This window comes from Haliotis asinina, chromosome 14, assembly GCF_037392515.1.
Source record: "Haliotis asinina isolate JCU_RB_2024 chromosome 14, JCU_Hal_asi_v2, whole genome shotgun sequence".
In the NCBI taxonomy this organism is placed as follows: domain Eukaryota; kingdom Metazoa; phylum Mollusca; class Gastropoda; order Lepetellida; family Haliotidae; genus Haliotis; species Haliotis asinina.
Window position 1 is genome coordinate 20627939 of NC_090293.1, and position 22864 is coordinate 20650802.

The 22864-nt window shown below is 37.5% G+C and overlaps 1 protein-coding gene across 2 annotated transcripts in view; it reads left to right on the forward strand.

Annotated features, from left to right (window-relative positions):
• LOC137261779 (inactive phospholipase C-like protein 2) overlaps window positions 1-22864 on the forward strand; it is a 70786-nt gene that overhangs the window by 36251 nt on the left and 11671 nt on the right. For both annotated transcript variants that reach the window (XM_067799560.1, XM_067799561.1), the window contains exons 7-12: window positions 1065-1150; window positions 3756-3876; window positions 15666-15834; window positions 19946-20041; window positions 21061-21163; window positions 22410-22589. In XM_067799560.1, the coding sequence (XP_067655661.1) occupies window positions 1065-1150; window positions 3756-3876; window positions 15666-15834; window positions 19946-20041; window positions 21061-21163; window positions 22410-22589 (755 nt within the window). The remainder of the gene's footprint in view (window positions 1-1064; window positions 1151-3755; window positions 3877-15665; window positions 15835-19945; window positions 20042-21060; window positions 21164-22409; window positions 22590-22864) is intronic.

Consider the following 22864-nt stretch of genomic DNA (forward strand, 5'->3'; position numbering starts at 1 on the left):
CAAAACTTTCACAGCATATTTTCTCCTTTCCACTAAATTGAGTCTGTTTCTGAAGATATGCAGGACAGGGTATTCTTTTGCATGAAATCGATATTCATGGTGCCTATCACTGGACTGTCTGGTCTAGACTGTTTCTGACAACTGTCATTTTGCTAAAATATTGCTTTTTTGAAGCCTTAAAACATAACAAAAAAAACTGTTACAGGGTAAACAAACTATTTAGCTACTGATATCTGCAACATGGCTGATGTGATAGTATGTTGAATTATTGTCCATAGGGTGAAACATAGCCAGTGTCGTATATGTCAAGTGTGCACATATCACTTATATCTAGCAACCATTATTTCTGTATTTCGTCACACTTGCTAATCTCAAATATACATACATAACAGAATTCAAACTATGAAGTGATATGAGATATTTGCTTGTGCAATCGACTCTATTTAAGCAACAACTCTCTTGCCAATATCTATCGGTACTAAGGCTTGAAAATGTGTCCAGGCTTTAGAGGTCAGCCTTTTATTTCAGGCAGCAGCATTTTGTGGTCGTGTATTCACAAAGCTGTCTAAAAACAAACTTGTAAAGTTTTTGTTGCTTCTAAAATTGTAGCCAAGTGTATTCCACCACAAAGTAGCTTGATGTCTTTCAGCTAACCTTCATGTTGGAAGTATAAGATACTGTTATGACAACTTGAAGGTGGGTTAATGGTAAGATTTGTTGAAAGGTGCTTACATTGTCAAAGCTAAGCTGGCTGGTCCTTACTGACTGCCAGACAGCTAATAATTTGCATACCCCTTATAGTCTGTGGATAATTCAGACATATAGCGTTAGGTTACAAACACTTCTCAAACCTATCAAAGCCACACAGTGGTTCAATCTCCTTTATTTCAACTGCCTATTTGTGGCAGACTTTTTCAGCTTGAAGAGGACTTGCAACAAACCAGACATGTAGAATATGCAGATGGCCACTGTTGAATTAGAACTTTTTTGCCAGGACGAAAGCAGAATGTAAAGCGTAATGAATTAGTAGCTTGATACTGATGCTTTTCTACATGTTGTTGCAGGTATCTATTAGAAGATCAGCTGAAGGGACCCTCAAGCGTGGAGGGATATATCCGAGCTTTGGAGAAAGGCTGTCGATGTATTGAACGTAAGTACATTAACAAGATAGATGGGGAAAAAAGGGTGAAATCCAGATGTCCTCTTTCTAGACTGGCGTGATGCTTGTAGAAACTGAGTGAGTGTTGGGTTTGTTTTTTTCTTATATGTCGCTTATAGCAATATTCCACGACAGGGGACACTGGAAATGGGCTTCACACATTTTAACCATTTGTGAAATCGAATCTGGGTCTTCGGTGTGATGAGCGAACACTTTAACCTCCTGCTACCCCCTCTTGAAGAAGCTGAAACATGACAGTCATAGGATACCAGCGTGACCTCTGGACCCTGTACCAGAAACCTATCTGTGCACTAAGATGATCTTAATGCGCTTACTTTATCAGAGGTTTACCATAATTGTATCACAACAATCACTTTGAAGGAAGAGGCCTCATGATTGTGAAACACTGACCCCAGTTGTTTTGTTGGTTTTTTTTTTGAGAGATGCTCAGGCTGTCAAACCCTGGTTTTCCCAGTCCAGACTTAATTATTCACAGATTGGTACATTGTAGCAGGTGTCTGCATGTATCCCTGTTACAGTGCATTACAGTCCAAGAGGATTTCGTGTAGAAAGTTCCCAACATGCTTGGTTTGTAATGTCAGTGTATGTTTGTGCAATTAACGCCACAGTATTTCGGTTATATCATGGCATGTGGGCTGAATGTGGGAGGAATGCCCACAGTGATGCAGATCTTATAGATACGTTTGTCACTTTGGTTAGAGGAAATCAATGTGAATAGTGATTGGAAAATATGGTCATGTTTTCACACATCTTATAAGCGTAACTTTGAACAGCAAATCTATGTCTTTCATGATTGGATGACCCATGTCTCTAGTGCGGTCTGTTCTGGCACGGTATCTTGATAGTGTTTGAAGTTTGCCGACAACAGACATAGTGTAAAACAACATTGTACAAGCAGATCATTTGATTTTTGTGCAACAGCGTCTCACCTGTACTGATACAAATATGTTGTGACTGAGCTGATCCAGTGTTTGTGCAGGTCTGTTATGTTTTCATAGGCCAGGTTTTATAGGGAAGGCCCTTGGGAAATAGCCCAAGGAATATTGTGTCATGAAGCCATGAAGTGGTGTCACTGGGGTCAGTGAGCCAAGTCAGTTTATCAACCAAAATATTACATGATTGTGCACGTTAATTTGTGACATTGTCAACTGTTGCAACATGACAAAACTATGTCAAAGAATACCTCTTTATACATCTAGATAAAGATAATGCCATCTGGATATTGTGTTTCCATATAGATATTTGTTTTCATGTACCTATATTTGTAATGCATATTACTTTTGTCTCGTAGTGTATTCTTTGAGGCCTGTGAGGTTAATGTTGAGCATCTTGCACTGTTCATTACCAATAAGGCTATGTACACAGGGTGAATGATCTTTCTCCAGCTGCTACTGTGTGTAGAAGCTTCGTCTACAATGTACTGACAAGCTAGCCACAGATAGCAGTGGGACACACAGCATCTATTTTCAGAACAAGAGAGGAAAATGTACTGCATTGTCCAATGCTGAAGAATCACTGTTCAGATTAAATTCAAAGGATGTAAATATCAGCTGTCTGAAAACTGCAGTTCTTAACACGGAAGTTCCCATGTGTGTATCACTGGTATTTGGCATTATCCATTCTGGTCTTTGTGTCATTGTCTAGTGATGTTTACTTAGGAAAGACTGGAGACATTTCATATGTCTTGGCTAGGGAGGGTGTTGTGTCAGGATCGATTAAATTAGAGAGGTGTGTTGTAAAGATGTAGAGCAATGACCATATATTGGGTTTAGGGGGGGAGGGAATCAGTTTTTACCTTCTTGCCATGGTGCAAAGTTTTCAGGGTAATATTATGTTTATATTGACAGTATGCATTAGCGATGAATTGAGATATATATAGTCAGGACTGGAAACAGTGTCTTTTATGTAAACATTGTTTGCATGTAGAACATTCCCCAGTTTAGATTTTGATATTTTTCTTAAAGTGCTTTTTGCATTTTATTTCTTTCTGAAAAAGAGAAGAATAAAATGGTTGAAAAACAATTTAGTCAAAAACATTTTTCTGCTTTGATTTTTGGGAGAGTTGTTACATGACAGAAACATTGTTTTTATTATATTGCACCAGTTTTTGACCATATTGTAAATTGTCTTTGAATGTATTTATATGACATTGTTTCCGGTTTAAGCTTGATATAAGTTGCATCATAATTAAGGTCTTTGATGGTAGTAGATGTTTTTTACAGTCAGCTGTAAAGTACTAACTTGACAAACATTTCTGTCCGTGTGTCTGTGTGTGTGCACAACCATGAGTGTATGCTCTACAAAGTGGCCAGAGTGATACAACAATAGTACAATAGTAAGCTAATGTTAAGCAATGGTCTTCTTACCACTATGACCAGTTGGTGTCAACATCACCACCTGCACCTAAGAGTTCTTCCGCATTGTTGATGTGGGACAGTGGAGTAGTAAGATGGTGAAGTTTTGCTCATCACGCCAAAGACCTGGGTTTGATTCAACACATGGGTACAATGTGGAAATTTAAGTGGCGTAATAATTAAACTCACTCTATCACATGTTGTACTGATGTTGTTTCCAGTTGATTGCTGGGATGGTCCAAACGATGAACCTGTCATCTACCATGGACACACTCTCACTTCCAAGATCTCCTTCAAGGCCGTCATAGAGGCAATACGAGACTACGCATTTGTTAAGTCTGAGTGAGTACTATATTAATGCCCATTTCACTGCATAAACTCAGTGACTTGTGAAACCTTGTAACATCACCGAAGACATGATGGTCCAAAATATCAGTGTTCCCATTCTCTGGTAATTACCAGGTTTTTACCGATAAAAATTGTGATGATCCGTATTTTCATTTGCTGTCTGTAGCTGCTGGTACATTTTGCCTTTCAAAGGTATATTTAATAAAATTGCAGTTAAAAACGTCTTGGCACATCTAAATATAGACTCTAGTACACTGCACATATGCAGATCAAGCCATGCCATGTAATTACCTGATACAGATATTCACACACTGCCATGCCCTGTTAACTATTTGTACCCGTAGCACGTGGTAATCATTGGGTGCATAGGGAAAAAAAATGGCTTCCAGTAGTAAAAAATAACAGCATACACTGACAGGGTTCTTTTTGGGGACAAATAAGCAAATATAAGTGAAACATCTAATCCAGTGGTTAAGGATACAGAAAATATGGCGATGTGCTTCCATTTGTGACATGTCTTAATATCCCTGTTCTTTTATATTTTGTCATATTAATGTAATCAGAAAATTATGATTAAAAAGATGCCTTAAATAATATGTATGGTGGCCCATTTTACAATATCGGTGGCTTTCCACTCACTAACATAACACAATAATGGAAAATACCTCCATTTTTTAAGCTTCTTATGAATAACATGTAAGGCGATAGCAGGTATCGTTCAGAAGCTCTGAACATCAACAATATTACTGTACCCTTGCTGAGTATAATTTGACAATTGTAAGAAGCATTTTTTTTATATAAAAATTGGTTTCTAATGAAACTTTTTCGACACAGTCTGCTATAGGAATTTTGATTGGCCAAAAGTAATGGATACTGTCCTCGTAAATGAAAACTTTCAGATTTAGACAAAAGTTTGGGGTGAGATAATGTTATTGTGAACACATTAAGCAAGAAATCACTATCTATTTGTAAATTATTGGACTTATTGGAAGTATTGTGCTATCTTATGACCTGTCACAAATATGCTACATGCATGTTTTTGCATTAAACATCTTGTCTGATAAAGATTGATGTGACAAAAGGCAACATGTCATTTGTCAGTGACTTGACTTACATTACATGATCACACAAAAGTGTGGACATAGTAATTTATATGTACGTTTGACAACTTTTATGAATACTGTTAATGTTATGCATCAGTTTATTCAATTAATTTAATGACATTCTGAACACATTTATTGAATGTAGCTGGACTGCTTGAAATTGTTTTTTGATTGTCTCAGCATGGCACCAAATCGAATCAATAATTGTAATGTAGATCCCATGAACATATTCTTGAAAAACAAGCAACACGCAGCACACTTTGCAGTACATTTATTGACAGTATTTCGTCATGAATACTGATTACTTTGTCCGTGTCTAAAAACTAATCCCTCTATAATTTTCGGACTAAGTCGTATAAGCCGCTGGTAAATTTCAAAACCACCAGGAACACTGAATATGTTATGTTGATGAAACCAGATCCTGATAGCTATAGCGCCTCATATTCTGTAGTAACAGTCATTTACTTAGGTATAAACCTGTGTTTTGAAATTCGAGTAAACCTGTTACCTCAGACTCAGTACCTCTTTATTATAACCTGGAACTAAGCTCTTTAGCTTTTTTCATGTATTTTACAATAATTACATCTGAATATATGCAAACAGAATATCAAGCTTTCACCCTCTTGGCCTTCACCACCCTCTCTCTCTATTTGGGTTCATTATGCAACTTCACACTTGTTTTATTCTTTTTGTGTTCATCAGTCATTCATTTAATTTCTACCCATGGAAATCTAGATTACAGTTCTTTTTCAGCCACTCAGTTTTGAAAGGTGACTAACGTGATTGGTTGACTTGGCATGCAGACTTGGTTGATGCATGTCATCATATCAACATCGAATAATGCTCGATGCAAATCACTGGACTGACTGACCCAGAAGTGTTTATTTACAAAACATCACTTGAGTGTAGCTAGAATACCAGTGCCACATTGATTAACAATGGCAACAAACATTTCAAGTTGCCATTGACAATTATATATTCCTATTACCATTAGGGTACTCTCAGAACTCTGCGCACTAGTCAACAAATATCTACAGTATACATCATATTCAAAAGAAAATATGACACATCTACATTTCACGAGTATGTTAAAGGTTACCATGACATTTTACTTCAATGTGAGTTACCTGAAGAATCGGTTAATGTAAAGTTTCATGACTGAAGAGGAAAGGAAAGCAATCCTCGGTCACAGACTTGACAGTGTTTTCCAAAAAGCTGAACAATGACCATAACTTTAGAGTAACTTTAATTGTATATTTAGAAAAAGTATCTAACAAATTTAATGACAGTGCATCAGTGTATTTCAGGAATTTGTAACCATATGTAACACTTTTTCTGTCTTGTGACATTGACCGTTGATCTTTCCATGATTTATGTAGAATCTAACAGAGTTATGTGGAAGATTTGTGCATAATGTCAGTAGCCTTGGGGTTGTTAGATTCATGAAAACATTTCACAGTTGGGGAAAAGAAAGAACAGTGCTTTCATTACAACTGTTAGATGTCATGACTACAAAATTCAATTACTATCATTTACATTATGTAAACATATGACTCACAGAATTATGTAGGTTCCTATTGAAACATACATGGTGTCTAGTTTGTGTATTTCTGTCACAGTCACTGATCGGTTCTCTCTCTCTCTCTTTCGCGCACGCACGTACGCTCACACACACACACACACACACACACAGAGAGAGTTTCATTACTGGAAGATTGCGAAATGTGACATTAAATGAAAACCTTTGAGTAAAATACCAGATAACCAAGAGCTATCAAAAGCTCTGGATACTGAAAGTTGTCATGGTTGTTCTCTTATGGTTCTCATCAATCAGAAATTAGATTTTGCAATAATGTGGATTTTGGAGATGAAAACGTGGAATTTTGATTATTTCCTATCATTATTGATCTCCAGAATTTACACTCCATAAGAATCCTGCCCGACTTAGTACACCCAGCTGATCTGAAGAATTTACTAGTGGCCAGATTGCGTTACATCCCTCCAAGGCTTGTTCTTGTTGGGAGCAACGTCAATTTCCTTATTTTTCACACCAAAATGAGCAAATTAGTCCTTTTGATGTGACATGGATGCTATGTCATAGCTGCCATTTTGGTTTGATGCCTCTCTTCTGCTAATCAATTCCATTCAGAATTTGTAGAACGTTCCCTACTCCTAAATGCAATTTCTACCTCTCTTGGCAGGATTGGAGCAGACTGCCCAGTTTTTGTTCGATAGTGCAGGCTCATGTGGCTGGTATTTTCAGATGCTGTTCTTTTTAAATAAAAAGAAAGCTAGAAAAAAAGGGAAATTGAACAAATTCCAGCATTATTGAAATGAAAAAAAAGCTTTAATCATTCAAACGTGTTTGGGACTCGGAGAATGATTAAGTGTACTATTTTTTATTAAATATTTTAAAATTATGTTGGTGAAGCAGATGGCTTTTTGTTGAAGAGCGAAAAGGATTAATATGTCTCCAGAACTCTTTCCTTTGCAAGAACTTGTCTTCATTAAAACACCTGAATAGGGAGGTACAATGGGTGACAAGTGGTTAAAGCATTTTCTCATCATGCCGAAGATCATTTCTAGTGTCACCTGCTACTATAGCTGGAATGTGCCAAAGGTGGCGTTAAACTAAACTCAGTCACTAGCTCTGAATATTAACTGATGTGTGCTAGGTAATATGAGTAAGATGACTTTTAGTGGTAGTGGAATGTGCCAAAGGTGGCGTTAAACTAAACTCAGTCACTCGCTCTGAATATTAACTGATGTGTGCTAGGTAATATGAGTAAGATGACTTTTAGTGGTAGTGGAATGTGCCAAAGGTGGCGTTAAACTAAACTCAGTCACTCGCTCTGAATATTAACTGATGTGTGCTAGGTAATATGAGTAAGATGACTTTTAGTGGTAGTGGAATGTGCCAAAGGTGGCGTTAAACTAAACTCAGTCACTCGCTCTGAATATTAACTGATGTGTGCTATGTAATATGAGTAAGATGACTTTTAGTGGTAGTGGCGTCATGATGAATATTGACAGAAATTAAGTATGAAGTGGTTTGAACAGTATTCCAGTTGTACCACTGTATGTCAGAATGTGTGATGACAGACTGAAATGAGAGCATGCAGTGTCTCAGACATTTACCACTTTTGCAAGTGCAGTGTGAGTACAGTCGTATTGCAGACAGACCATGAAGTACCAGTAGGCAAATGGGATTCAAACTCATAATTGTTAGTGCCTGCCAAAAGCATGTAATTCTTCACAGCAAACTGCAGTGCCTTTGATGACCAGGTAGAAACAAATCTACCCAATGTAGCCCATGCAAGTGTAGAATGTATGGCAGATGTATTTGATTATACATACCCTGAAACAAATCTACCCAATGTAGTCCATGCAAGTCTAGTCAGTTATACAGACCCTGAAACAAATCTACCCAATGTAGTCCATGCAACTCTAGAATGTTTGGAAAGTCTAGTTGGTGATACAAACCCTGAAACAAATCTACCCAATGTAGTCCATGCAAGTCTAGAATGTTTGGCAAGTCTAGTCGGTTATACAAACCCTGAAACAAATCAACCCAATGTAGTCCATGCAACTCTAGAATGTTTGGCAAGTCTAGTCAGTTATACAAACCCTGAAACAAATCTACCCAATGTAGTCCATGCAAGTCTAGAATGTTTGGCAAGTGTAGTCGGTGATACAAACCCTGAAACAAATCTGCCCAATTTGGTCCATGCAAGTCTAGAATGTGGCAAGTTTAGTCAGTTATACAGACCCTGAAACAAATCTACCCAATGTGTAGTCCATGCAACTCTAGAATGTTTGGAAAGTCTAGTCAGTTATACAAACCCTGAAACAAATCTACCCAATGTAGCCCACGCACGTGTAGAATGTTTGGCAAGTCTAGTCAGTTATACAAACCCTGAAACAAATCTACCCAATGTAGTCCATGCAACTCTAGAATGTTTGGCAAGTTATACAGACCCTGACACAAATCTTCCCAATGTGTAGTCCATGCAAGTTAGGAATATGTGTTAAGTCTATTCGGTGATACAAACCCCGAAACAAATCAACCTATGTAAGTATAAAATGTTTGGCAGGTCTAGATTACCACAGTCTCTGAAAATGAAGAAAGTTTCAGGGCTTCTTTTTGTTGTATTTTATGTTAATTAAAAACAATTTTGATAGCGTAACTGTTAGTCAGATGGCCTAGATTTTCGAAGCTCTCTTAGCGCTATGATAGTCAAAACCATGTTAATGTATGGCACTTACGACTGTCTTAGCGTTAAAAGAGCTTAAAAAACTACGCCCAGGCTACCTTTTCCCCACTGATATTAAGTTCTGTGTTTGAAGTCAATTTTTTACCTGAATAAATGAAGACTGACTGCATGTTTGAGGAAGCTTGATGTGCACATCCGGTCTACTAGTCTGTTGTACAGACCCTGAAGTATAAATATCCAAGAAAGCCCACGCAAGTCTAGAAAATGTGGCAAGTCTAGATTTCCAAATGAAGAAAGTCTCAGGGCTCCATTTCATTATAATATTTTTTTACACTATGGACGTTTTTTCAGTAAAATATGTTCATTTCAGAGACTAGCTGTTAGTCTACCAGTCTACTTGATTGTAGAAGACATTATAGTCTTGCCGTCAGAATACAATGTTAGAGATGAAGCCTTTTCATCTAACTGAATCTGTCCCTTTTTGAAGCCACACGTTTTTGGCTAGATATTACTGTTCTCGACAATGTGAGGGGATTTTTTTTATTCTCTGCGTGTGTGGAAAACAAAATGGGAGAAAAGTTTCCCAGCACTGATGCTACACAAACTCAACACAGACAATGAAACTTATCCCAATAATGTTCAAACTTATCCATATGTAGTGTTGTCACATTTATCTTAACAGAATGTGCAGTTCTGTCCCAGTAGTGTTCACACTTACCAGAATAGTGTTAGAATAAGACGTGCCTCAATAATGTGCAGACTTATCCCATTAAAGTGTTCCGATTTCATAGAATAGTGTGCAGACTTGTCCCAATTGAGTTCAGACTTACCAGAATAGTTTTCACACTTATCGCAATAAAGTGATATATCAGAATAGGGTGTTCAGACATCTCCGTATAGAGTATTTAGATTTATTCCATTGTGTTCAGTTTTCCCAACACCATGTGCTGACTTATCCCAGTATTGCCCAGACTTATCAAGCTGTTGTGTTCAGATGTATCCCAGTAGAGTGTTCAGACTTATCCTAATAGTTTCAGATTTATCCTGATGTAGTGTTCACACATGTCCCAGTAGAATGTATAGACGTCTCCCAGTAGTGTTGATTTACCTAGTAATGTTGAAACTTATCAGAATAGAGTGTTTCTACATATCTCATTGTGGTGTTCAGACTTATCCCAGTAAAATGTTCAGAATCTTTTATCCTAGTGTAGTGTTCAGGTTCATTCAAATATTACTGAATTAATATGACCCCATTCTCGAAACAAACTGAAGTCTGAGTTTTGCTCAAATTTTAGCAAAATCAGGAACATACATTTTCCAGAATGAGTGGAAATCGGTATCAAACTTTAACTACGTAAACGATCAGAGTTTGTTCCACAGATTTCTATATTTGCTGTTTGGACTTTTATATTTTAAAAAATGTAGTTGAGTTAAAAATTCAGCAGTTTCAAATTGTCAAACTCAGTTTGAGATTTGAGTAATAACTGAAGTTTGTTTCGAGAAATCAGGGCCTGAGTCTTAGACTTAGGCAACCATTCCCCCACTTGATGTGATTCAGCAGTCAGCTATTTCCATAATATTCAAATTGTTCCTATGTCAAGTTTCTTCTCTTTTATTTTTTTGAGAGGATATTTCTCAAGGATTTTCCCTTCCCCAGTTCAGATTTTCCGATTTCAGTTTTCTGATCTCTAATATTTTTTCCATGCCATTTCAGAATGCTTCTGCATTTGTGTTTTTTTGTACAAGTTTCCTCTTTGTAGGTGGTACCGCAATTACAAACCTACCTCTTTCAATGATTTCCATTTTCTTGGCATTGAAGATTTTCCTTAGATTATTATCACCATGAATGGCTAGTGTAGTGTCGAATAACATTGACTTCATTCATGCTATGACGCCACATAACAATTAAACAATCAAACCTGCCACAAATTAGGAAACGTGCCACAGATCTGAGTCCTACATATATGTTGATGACAAATTCATTAGTTTGAGACAAAACAAGCAGTTCCTAATTATGACATATAAAGAGTTGTATAAAGCCAGCAATTGAATGTTATTACATAATTCAAAGGTATATATCCCCCATATTCCTGAAATGACTTGTTCATTTCTTGAGGATTACAAATGTTTTCCAGTAAAACAAGGTGGAAACCTACTAGTTCACTGCTTTGTCCATCTGCTCAATAACGGTTAGCAGTGATTAGATGTGACGTTTTATTATGCCAAGTCAGCAGGTATAAGTTGTATTGCTATTTGATATTGGTGGTGTCATAAAGACTGCCTCAGGAATCAGCCCCCAGACTTCTTTCTCTATTATATACTTTGTCAGGCACACCACCAGTCAAAATGCATTCTTGTCTTTTATGTGACCACACAGTATTCTGAAGGATTAGATCAGGCACCTAGATTGCTTTTGGGTCCCAATAATCCCCTATTAATCATCCTATCAGCACCTTCAGCTTTTAAGGACGATAATTTAACAGGGTCAATAAGATCGGTGAAAAGATGAAGCTGTAACAGGTTTCAGGTTGATGTGCACGACATGTGCAGCATAAAATGTGTTTGGAATAATGAGTGTTGCTGATGGCTTGTGAAGAGGTGTGGCCTTTATGGAACTGGCTGACCTGATGGGGCCAGTATCTGTAGTATTTCTTAACCTTTGAGGGGAGCTGGGAGAAGAGTAGGGCATGCCCTTCTATAACCTGTATAGCCTCTATTGTAGTAGAAGTATGCTTCAGTGTTTGTTGGACAATCTATAAATAGCAGAACCAGCAGGAGCCTGCGAGTGAAGAACTGTATATAGTCACGGACTTCACATATATTGGTTTAAGCTTGTGTTGTCGTAGTCATATTTAAGTACTGAAACCTGTGATGGTTTGGGTTAGAATTTGTCATCAGCGACCCATGCTTGTCATAAGAGGCAACTAAGTGGATCAGATGGTCAGACTCACTGACTTGACACATGTCATCGTATCCCAATTGAGTGCTCATGATGTTGATCACTTGATTGTTTGGTACAGACTCAGTTATTTATAGACCGATGCCATACTTGCTGGAATATTGAAGAATAGCAGAATTAATAATTAACAAAAACCTATACCTCAGTTAACGGACTTATGTGTGGCCTATTTAGGTTTATTGTTTATATACATTTGGACCAGTCCATTTTTTCTGTTTTCAGAACGGAACTCCTTAGCCATTGAATATGTCTTTAAGTGGTATTTAGAAGTGTTACACAATAGGGGAGAAGTTTAAAGATGTCAAATTCTGTAATGTGAGGAACACAACATGACATTGATACACTTTCCCCTTGTTGAATTCGACCATTGTGTTGAAACTTGCTACACAGGTCGGTCTAGTGGTTTGGTTGGTGCCTGTTAAATATAAGCAGTCAGATTCAATTGGTGAACTGCACAGGACAGAGGTGCTATGTCATCTCCTTTTAACTATTGTTGTACCTCAATGGAGTAGATCAGTGGTAATATCTACTGGTATGTAGTGCTGGAACGATTAATCGTTGTTAATCGTCCGATCCAAGTCAAAATCAATCATTGTAGATTACTAATGAACTGCAGATCGATTAATTGGAAAAAAGTGGTTTACTTTTATTCTGTCTAGTCGTGTTTTCTTTTACCTGGCAACATGGGCCCCATTCCTAAAAGTGATCGTAGGGCTATGGTGATCATATCTCTTATACTTTGACATTTACTTAGACTGTGGTAACGACTGCGATCGCTTTTGGCCACGGAGCCCTAGTCACCATTGCTTGTATACTTCTTAAACTGGAAGTCAGTCAGTGGCAATGCTAGATATATTTAAATTTGGGTGACCTTTCCCAAAAAGGTCACAACATCATTGAAATACTATGAGATTATAACTGATTCCAGAGATATCCAGTCCAAACATAATGACTGTATTGTGAATAAGGTTTTACTTACTTTTCTCTTTTTCAGAGAGAAAAGTGCAGGGTCAAATACATTGTTTCCATTGACGGCAAGACTATACACGAAAAACTAAAAGTATTCAGTTTATGAAACAGAAATCTACTAAACCATCTTATCATATTATGATAAAAATAATCAAGTTTCAGTGCAATAAATTTCAGAAACACAATCAGTGTGCCACAATATAAGTTAAATGTGAAGTTAAACAATATGATATTGTCTTTAGGAAAATATAAAAATACCATCTTCTCAACGGGAATCGGTTCTAGCATCTTTATTTGTAAGTTTACAAAGTTACAATTCTAAATACGGCAAATATCTATCAAAATGAAAATGACAACTATTTATAAAGAAATCATAATTTGTCCTTTAAAATATCAATTTTCAAAACAAACATTTCTTCTAAAACATCCACTTTCTTTCAAGTTCATTTGTCGGGCAGGCCTAATTAATATTCATGAGCAAATGCTGTGCCAACCTTATTCGTCCAATCATGCAGCCATACGTCACAATCCTACCCAGACATTACAAGTTAGCCATTTTCTAATTGGCTGAAAGGTGAATTCCTTGACTTGATCTTTAGTATTTGCATACAAGCACCTGACAAACTTCACGCACTCACCATGTTCCATCCTTCAAATTTCGCAACCAGACTCCAGAACTGATACAGATATTTCAGGTTAGCAATATATTTATATTTGTTATTGGCTGAAAGAAAATTCCTTGAGTTGCACCAGCACACAAACACGTGATTTACGTGTGGCGGCTGAAATATCGAGTTGTTTTGGTGTCATGACTGCTGTAGAACATGCCGATAAAATGCTTAATTAGAGTACTTCACAGAGTAGATTTTTCTATTTCAACATTAAGAAAACATCTTTGCTCACCCTTCAACAACAACACAAAACAAAAAGACAGATGTTTATTGTTTCTCGTGATGATCCAACAACGCTGCAAGTGTCAGTAGCTTGTTAGCGTTAACAATTGACAACCCGGAAGTTAGTTGGCTAACGTTGGTGTTTGACAATGAAATAACAGTACAAACAATTATAATCACTCAATTATCGTTCAGACAGATGCGATTATCCATATGAAGTGTACAATCCAATATCTATGCTTCAAACAGTTCAAAATTAAAATTAAGGTGTTTGGTAAGTTCAATAAGTTATTCACTGGTCCATTGGGGTCCATGGTTGATGTACCCTCGTGTAGTGAGCAACTTATTTTGTCCTGGTTACTTCGTGGCTGTTGTAACCCAGGATATAGAACAATTGTTTCACAGAACCAACTTTGTCCATAGTTTGACCATCCTTGTGATCTTGGCATTGATATTTATGTAACCTAATTCCTGTAACAGAAGAGTTGTAATGAAACAGAAGTAAAGGAATAGGATCTACTATTAAGTTGTATTCTTAGAGGAATATTGATGACACATCATTTTAATCATCTCTTCTTGTAATCCAAAACATGCATCTGTTTTTGTTTTTTGTTCATCTGATGTCACCTTTGAGTATGGAATGATGTCTAATTATCGAGGACAATGAAGAGTCTATAGGTTTTTTTTGTTATCCTTAGTAATGAACACTGGGAAGATGTAATGAGGACATGATGGACTCAGCTGTAGAGTTTCTCCGTGGCATTGCAATCTGAGGGGAACTAGATTATTGACCATGCTCTATCATGCCCTCCAGTCTCCACATTAAAACAGAGTCTCTAGGAGCATTGACATAAAGAATATACCTCAATCTACACAGCAACATTTTGATTGATATTTGCCAAGGATAAATGAATTCTTGGCAAAACTGACAAGAATACATGCTTCAAAGTGTTTTCATGCTTCAGAGAGAAAACATAGGATCGTGCTTCCCACTTTTCTTCAAAGAAATTGCTTTACTAAGCAGAAATATAGCAAGGATGTATTCAACAAACTTTGATGGTGGAACATAGAAAATGGATTGTTATATATGGATATCTTTGTGGGTGACATTTCGTGTTTTACAACTGAAAAGGTTTAAGGACCTCAAGATTGTGTATATTCTTACAATTAATCTGGTAAGCATTACGGTATAGTAGGGTTAGGAAGAACCTTCAAAGGGGCCTCTTATTTTGGTTCATTATAATGGTAGTGTGTTCAACACATTTTAGCTTGAATGTGAAGCAGGTGTCAGTGACAAAAAACCCAACAGTTCCTTGTATCTGTTAGTTCAGTGTGAGTGTATTCATTATGTATGTTGTTGATTGTATGTATATATGTTGGTTGCTTATTTCTTAAATGCATGAACAAAGATGATTTCAAAGTTTATTTACATACTGAATTCTGTTGATTGAAGAGAGGATAATTATGTTTAGATGTGTATAGATCTTCAGCAATTCTACTTTTATTGATCAAGCATGTTTGCTGCCTGTAAAGTGAAACATCCATGCTCGCTATGATATAACTTGTATTTCAGGTACCCTGTGATATTGTCAATAGAAACGACTGCACTGTCAAACAGCTCAATATGATATAACTTGTATTTCAGGTACCCTGTGATATTGTCAATAGAAAACCACTGTACTGTCAAGCAACAGCAAGCTATTGCCCATTACATGAAAACTATACTTGGGGACACGTTGTACACAGAGGCTGCCGATGAAAATCTCGAGCATTTACCTTCACCTGAATTCTTCAAAGGCAAAGTTCTTATCAAAGTAAGTGTGTTAATTATCACTTGGTGGATTTTCTTGAAAGTATATCTGAGGAAAATTACATACTAGTTTCCATTCTGGTATATGTTGGGAAAAAAAATCGAACAGGATATTGTTGATATGTCTCAAGCACATAAGTGCTTCAAAAGAAACTGTAGGAAAAACATCAGTTGAAACTAACTGTGAGAATCCTTCTTTACTTTTTGTGAGCACATAGCATATGGTGATTATGATCAAGGGTAAGATGCACTGCAACTGTTTGGAGCTGTTGACGTTTATGGGTAATGCGAAACCTCTATTTGGAAACACTTAAACTGTACCTAGATAATCCTGAGGGTCACATTTAGAAAGAGATGTAATTTTAGGATATCCACTGTCTATTTGCTTTGGTGTGGGAAGAGAAATGCCTTGCCTTGAACAGTCCCTGCTTTAGTCGCATCAGCTTCCACTATAGGGCCTTCCTGTATTGGGCCTTGCACTGTAGGGCCTTATGGTATGAAATGTAGGTGGAAAACATGTAAAAGTCTGTCAGCAGTTTCAACCATATGACCTTGTACTACGAGGCCTTACATTTATATATCATCTGCAGGAGGAAAGTTGTTGATAGGTCTCTTGTTAGCTTCCTCGATAAAGCCTATCACTATTGGGTCTTCCACTGTTGGGTCTTACTCTATGAGGATTGGCACATACCATGAAAAGGTCTGTCATCACTTTCCATGGTCCTTGTACTAAAGGGACTTACATTTACAATCTCTAGAAGGATACCTTTGGACAGACCTCTTCTATAGGCCATTTCACTATAAGGATTTACAAGTACCTTTTAGTACACACCCGGAATAGGCCTCTATCAAATATTTCTAATGTAATAAACTTTATGTCAAGTGCTGACATAACTTGCCATTTTTATGATGGGGGTGGACAGTCACTCATCGTCTTGTTGTATGCATCTATAAATGTGTTTAAATGTGTTGACACATACAGAACTTATGGATGGATGATCGAGAAAATGGTTGTAGCTGTGTATGATTAGTGAAGGGTTAAGATGGTTTAAACATTTAAATGAGTCCCAAGTGTATTTAATCTTTATGGACAAGAGAGCTAACATACATTATTCTTTGTTTCAGTCAGCAGAAATAATCTTGGCATGACACATTAGAAAAACACAAAATATTTAGGGTATTTATACTGGACAGGTTGAATTTATAGTAAAAATTAGACTTTGAAAGTAGCCAGATCCATTGTTCATGTTATCCAAATGAAGGTGAACAGGTGTTCATGAAGCATTAACGCAGGTGAGCCTGGCAATAGTACTATAACAAATTATGACACAAGAACCCCTTGTTGTCATTGAGGTTGCAGCGTGAAAAATGCATGCCAGCAGGATGTGACCAGTGGGTCACACCGATAAACATGGTGTCACAAATGCCAAAAGACAGAGAGTTGCCAGGGTATTGTTTACGATTCTTATGAATACATTACCTGTCTTACGTCAGTATAGATATGGTGTGATTCAGTTGTCATTACACTAAAATATATGCTGTAAGATTTTGAACAATAGTTAATGTTTCATTGTTGCCCTAAATCCTGCATCCTGCTGCTATCACACTCTACGGTCTTCAGATTTTCAACTGAAGTCCTCTTCATTGTTGGCAATCCATAATAAGTTGTTTCAGTAAAGGTATCTTGCTACCCACAACTCATAAAGATTGTTGGAGGTGGCAAAAAACTCCTGTGTGTGCTGGTGTCAGCAGCAACAACATTCTAGTTTGTCAAGCGCATTAGTTCAGTTGTTGTTCCACCATAATTGTACTGTTAGTATAAACACGTACTTGTGTTTCTAGCTATTATTTTGCGGTCTGACTGAAAAAGAATAACATTCTACTGGCATCCATGACATAATTGCCCTGAAACAACATTCACACCTCCATGTCAGCTGAGTTATAAGGCATAAAGATTATATTTTCTTATCACCTCGGTTTACTGCCCATGGAGTAAGCCTGATTTAGCTGTCACCGTTCAAAGTGAATTGTGATCACAATCAATTGGATCCTCTGATTGTGTAATTCATCACATCCACTACAGATATTTATCATTGTAAAACAAGTCGGAAACAGAAGGTTTGAACATCATCTCATCTGTAGCAGGAAGGCTCAAGATCAATATTGCTGGCCAAAAATTACGTTACGACAAAAGTCAGTCTGTAAGTTTTATGTTTAATATACGGTGGATAATTACTTGCTTGTCATCTATGAGGAATTGGCAAATTTGTTTTATGAGCTATTTTTGGCAAGTGCATTCTCATCTTTTCTGTGGTGAGTGATCAGGCTGTGTTGTCAATGTCGTACAGAGGAATGTTCAATCAATATTGGAGGATAAGCGAGAGACACTTCAGACTTGTTGAGAAAATTTATTCATTTCTTTGGATATTGATCAGATATTGTGAGTGTACCTTTCACCTCAGCCAGTCATATTTTGGCTCCTAAAATTGAATTTGAGGGAGATGAAGTGTGTTGATAAGTTTGTTAAGTTATTAGCCAAATGTGCAATTTTAGCCTTCAAAGATCTTTAATTGCATTTTTGGAGACTGAAGACTACGAAGTCTAAAAATCCTTGTGAATCTAAACTACTGTACCATGATGTGCCACACGTGTTTATTAAAGAAGAATTCATTTTATGATTTCAGGTCATTTCTATGTTCCTGACGTACATGTCAACAGGTCCAAAATGTTTGTCATTTGCTTAGTTTGTGTGAATAATCTGCCAAGTTAGGATAAAAAATGTAAGTACTAATTTTCATGGACATAATGAACAGCTAATCACTGGGCTCAAATCAATGCCAGTTGGAGTTCCAGAGGTGTTGCTTATACCCATGTTGGTGGATTTCCTCATATAAAAAAGTTCAATGACAAGCATTGCTTTTGCAAATATCTGACATGCAGTGATTTCCCAAACAAACAAATCTGTTGCTATCAATGAAACCATGTCACTCACAAGAAAGACCCTTCATCAGCTCAGGTTTGCATGTCCCATACATCATTACACATGAGGCAGCTATGAAGTATATCCAACTGTCAGGAACTGATCTGGTTCTAACTTTCTTGGTTCTGCCATTGATTATAGTCATGTCCTAGTACCACTTGTGTGGGTGAAATAGGCATGTCCTGATACTTACAGCTGAAGGATATGATTATACAACTATATGTGCCTAGGTCAGGATGCATATTATAAGTTGTTCACTATTTTCAAGGGGGCCATGGGCTCATGTACCCTCAAGGTTTGTTTATGTTCCTTGAGCCCAAGGGACCAGTGAACAATGTATTTATCATGCCGAACATCAGAATTTTGCCATTTTGCAGACGACACAAGATAAACAGATTTAGAGTTATCTCCCTTCCATCAATTTTTAATCACAAGGCATCAGTAATTTCCATGCTTCATGTGTGATTCAATGTTATTCGAGACAAAGAAGTACAACCATGAACCAGAAGAGTTTGGAATTCACAGCAGTGTACATTGAAAATAATACATCGCCAGTAAGTGGGGTACACGGAAAATAATTAAATAGTGCTTAGCCAATCAGAAAGCGACATTCATGTGTGAGGTAAGATAATAGTGCTTACAGCCTGGTCAGGAGCTCAATACAACACCAACACCACCCGTGTGGGTGAAATACAGGTATGTCCTGATACCTCCAACTGAAGGATTTAGTTTACCAGAAATAGGTTCAAATTTCTTATAGACTTTGCATATTTATGTTTCCCAATCGTATCATTATTTATTGGCATGAATGGTTTAAGTGTTTGGAAATGAAATTGAGTCACTTCAATAGATGTACCAGTAACTGAAATATAACAGCTATGCTATGACCTGACCTGTCAATGACTATTGTAACATCACAGTGAGTTTGATGCCCAGTGGAGTCTGTTTTGGAGTATGTTTGAGACTGGTTATTCTCTGGCATGGTTTTTGTATACTATATGCTGTTTTGGTGTGGACTTTATGACCTGGCTGGCTTCTGACATCGTCCCCTATCTGGACCCCAGATTAACCTCACCTTGCTGGTATCAGTAGATCTAGTTGCCTTGTTCACATGCTTAACTCATGCTTATTGCAGGGTAAAAAACTGCCAATCTCAAGCAGCTCAGTTGAGGGCTATGTCACTGATGAGGATGAAGGTGCCGAACCTGACAAGAAGAAAAATAGTAAACGGGTAAGGTCAAGGTTAAAGATCAGTGTCAAGGAGACGTGGTGAATCCTAGGTAAAAGTTCAAGTTTCAAAGGACTCGGTTATAGTCTGTGACTTAAGCCACCAGTCTGGCAATAGTGTATTGTTAAATGTCACTCAGTGTACAAGAAAATCCTATTTGATAACTCTGAAACATAGTGAAATTGAAGCTTTTCGCCACCTTCAGGCTTGTTGACTGGAATGTTTGAGAAAACAAAAAAAAAACATGAAAAAACAACAATATTTTGTTGTCAGTGAGATCTTGCTAAAAGATTTGAATGTTATTTAGTTTCTTTCATATAGTGAAAATTATTATTGTAATAAATCTAGTTTGAATTTAAGTGGTTGTAATGCCATATGTGTAAGCTTTTGGAATCCTGAAAACATAGATTTGTGAGATACTTCTATTTATTTGGAGACAATTGCCCATTGCTGTTTGATAAGTGTGTACCTGTTAAGTAGTCACAAGATTCACTTGTGGTGTTTTTGGTCCTTGTCCATGCCAGGATTGGTCTTTAGCAGCCTTGCCACAAACACCATTTTCCATAATGTACAAAATGAAGAACACTATCTAGCATACTGGTAAATAAAGTCAGGGATTGCATTGTTCCCACATGCAGAAATGGCTGAAGTTTAGTGGTTTTTGCCTAGCTTTGTATACTGTGTGAATTCAGCCAGTGAAACATGCAGAGGGACCTACCTGCCTTATGTCAAGTCGCATGCTTCTTCTGCTGTATCATGGAGACTGAAAGGAAAAAGGAACTGCACTGCTTTTGCCAAATTTTGCAACCGATTGACTGAACGGCCATGTCTATCTATTGGGCATGCATTTGTTTACCTTGATGGCATTCAGAACATGGCCTGTTGGTAGAAAAATGCATCTTTTCATGGCTGTTTCAATTTTCAGACATGTATGTGTTAGAGCTTTCTCAATCTGTTGGCTGTATGTAGTTGTCTGTGTTTTGGTTATTAGACTGCAGAATCCTTGGATGTTGGTGTTTCAGGAAGGGTCGGTTAAGAAACACAAACTGGTTAAGGAGCTGTCGGACATGGTTGTGTATTGTGTGTCCAAGAGATTTGAAGACTTTCAGGCGTCCCAGCAGAACCGTAAGTACACAAAAGATGTCCTAGAAGGGCCCGGGGTTACAGTTGCCCCCAGCTACCTATGTTGGTTGTAAGAAGTGACCAAAAGCACTTGGTGACTCAGGCGAGTGTGTCCTTTTGTACCCTGATGTACACAATATTCAGCCTGTCATATTGCTTGTAGGGCTATGTATTGGCAAATAGATAGCATTGCAATATACTGTCTGTACTATGATATATTGTGAGCCAACTGTGTGACTGTGATTGACTCTTATTGTACATGCAGATCCTGTTTTCTACATACTAAGGCCCTGAAATAATTATGGCTCTGATTAACATTTATTGTACATGCAGATTCTTTCATATATTTTTTACCCAGTATACCAGTTCTCAGAGTGGTCTGACATGTGTCACTAGAAAAGCATGTTGTGCTCTTCTGGTGTAACAGGTATACGGTAAGGCCCATCGTAGGATGAATATTAGAAACCAAACAAGAGCTCAGTGATACCTTTTCCACTAGACAATAGGAAGTAGATGTATTAAACCTTGTTCTCACAATGAACTGTACTATTTTCCCTTTCCCAAGGCCTTTACCTGCTATATGCTACAGATTTCGGAGTCTTAAGTGTTAGTTAAATAGTTCACTTAACTAAGACATGCAGAACTTTAAGAGTCCATGTCCTTCCTGTCGTGACTGCTCTAAACATGTCACATTAATCAGGTCATGATAATCTACATAGTATGATGCATTGACACATTACACGTCAGGGCTACTGAGGCCTTCCACAAACTATGAAGAAGTTTTTATCCACAGTATCTTCAAATGTCATCATGTTATGCCAACATCTACATGTGTAACACCACGGAACATGATACTTTAACTTGTAGCAGTATATTATGCTATAGTAGATAGTATTCCTCTGCAAATGGAATGGATAATTCTCTTTTGAAATGGCTCACAGAGTATAGTACAGTTCTACTCAGCGAGTCATGGCAATGCTTGTGAACATGACTATTGCTGCTTTGCAGAAAGATGAAGTCTATATCAGTTTTCACAAATAAATCAACGGCATGTGGATGACTATGTATTTCATATTAATATGGGCAGGTTTTGTGCACAGGTGTGTTGGAAATAAATGAAATACAGCTCACCTCCTTCCACAGTTGTGGACAAGTAGTGGTGTAACACATTTATTCTAATAATTCTCAATCAGATTACAGATTTAATAATATGATTCTTTGAAAATGTCATATGTAATTTATTTTTCAGAGAAGTGCTGGGAGATTTGCTCATACAGCGAGTCCCAGGCTCTGAAGTTGGCAATGTCCTCACCAGAGGAATACGTCAACCACAACAAGCGGTTCCTGTCACGCATCTACCCCAACGGCATGCGTATCGACTCCAGCAACTACAACCCCCAAGATCTCTGGAACTGTGGCTGCCAAATGGGTAAGGGCACTCCCATACAAGCTGTGCATGTGTTATACGTTGTTATGGATAAATGGTGGTAAAGTTGGAGGTACAGTATGCAGCTATTGCTCTTTATCCTTGTACTCCTATAAAAAGAGATCAGTTTGCACGAACATTACTTCCAACTCTCCACTCAGCGCCCAACACCAGGGCCCCAAGGACAAGGTGTTTGTGTTAATCATGCAGTACATGCAGCTGAAGAAGTGCTGTTGTATTAAGGTTGTTGGATGGCATACATTATCAGGGTGTTTCTG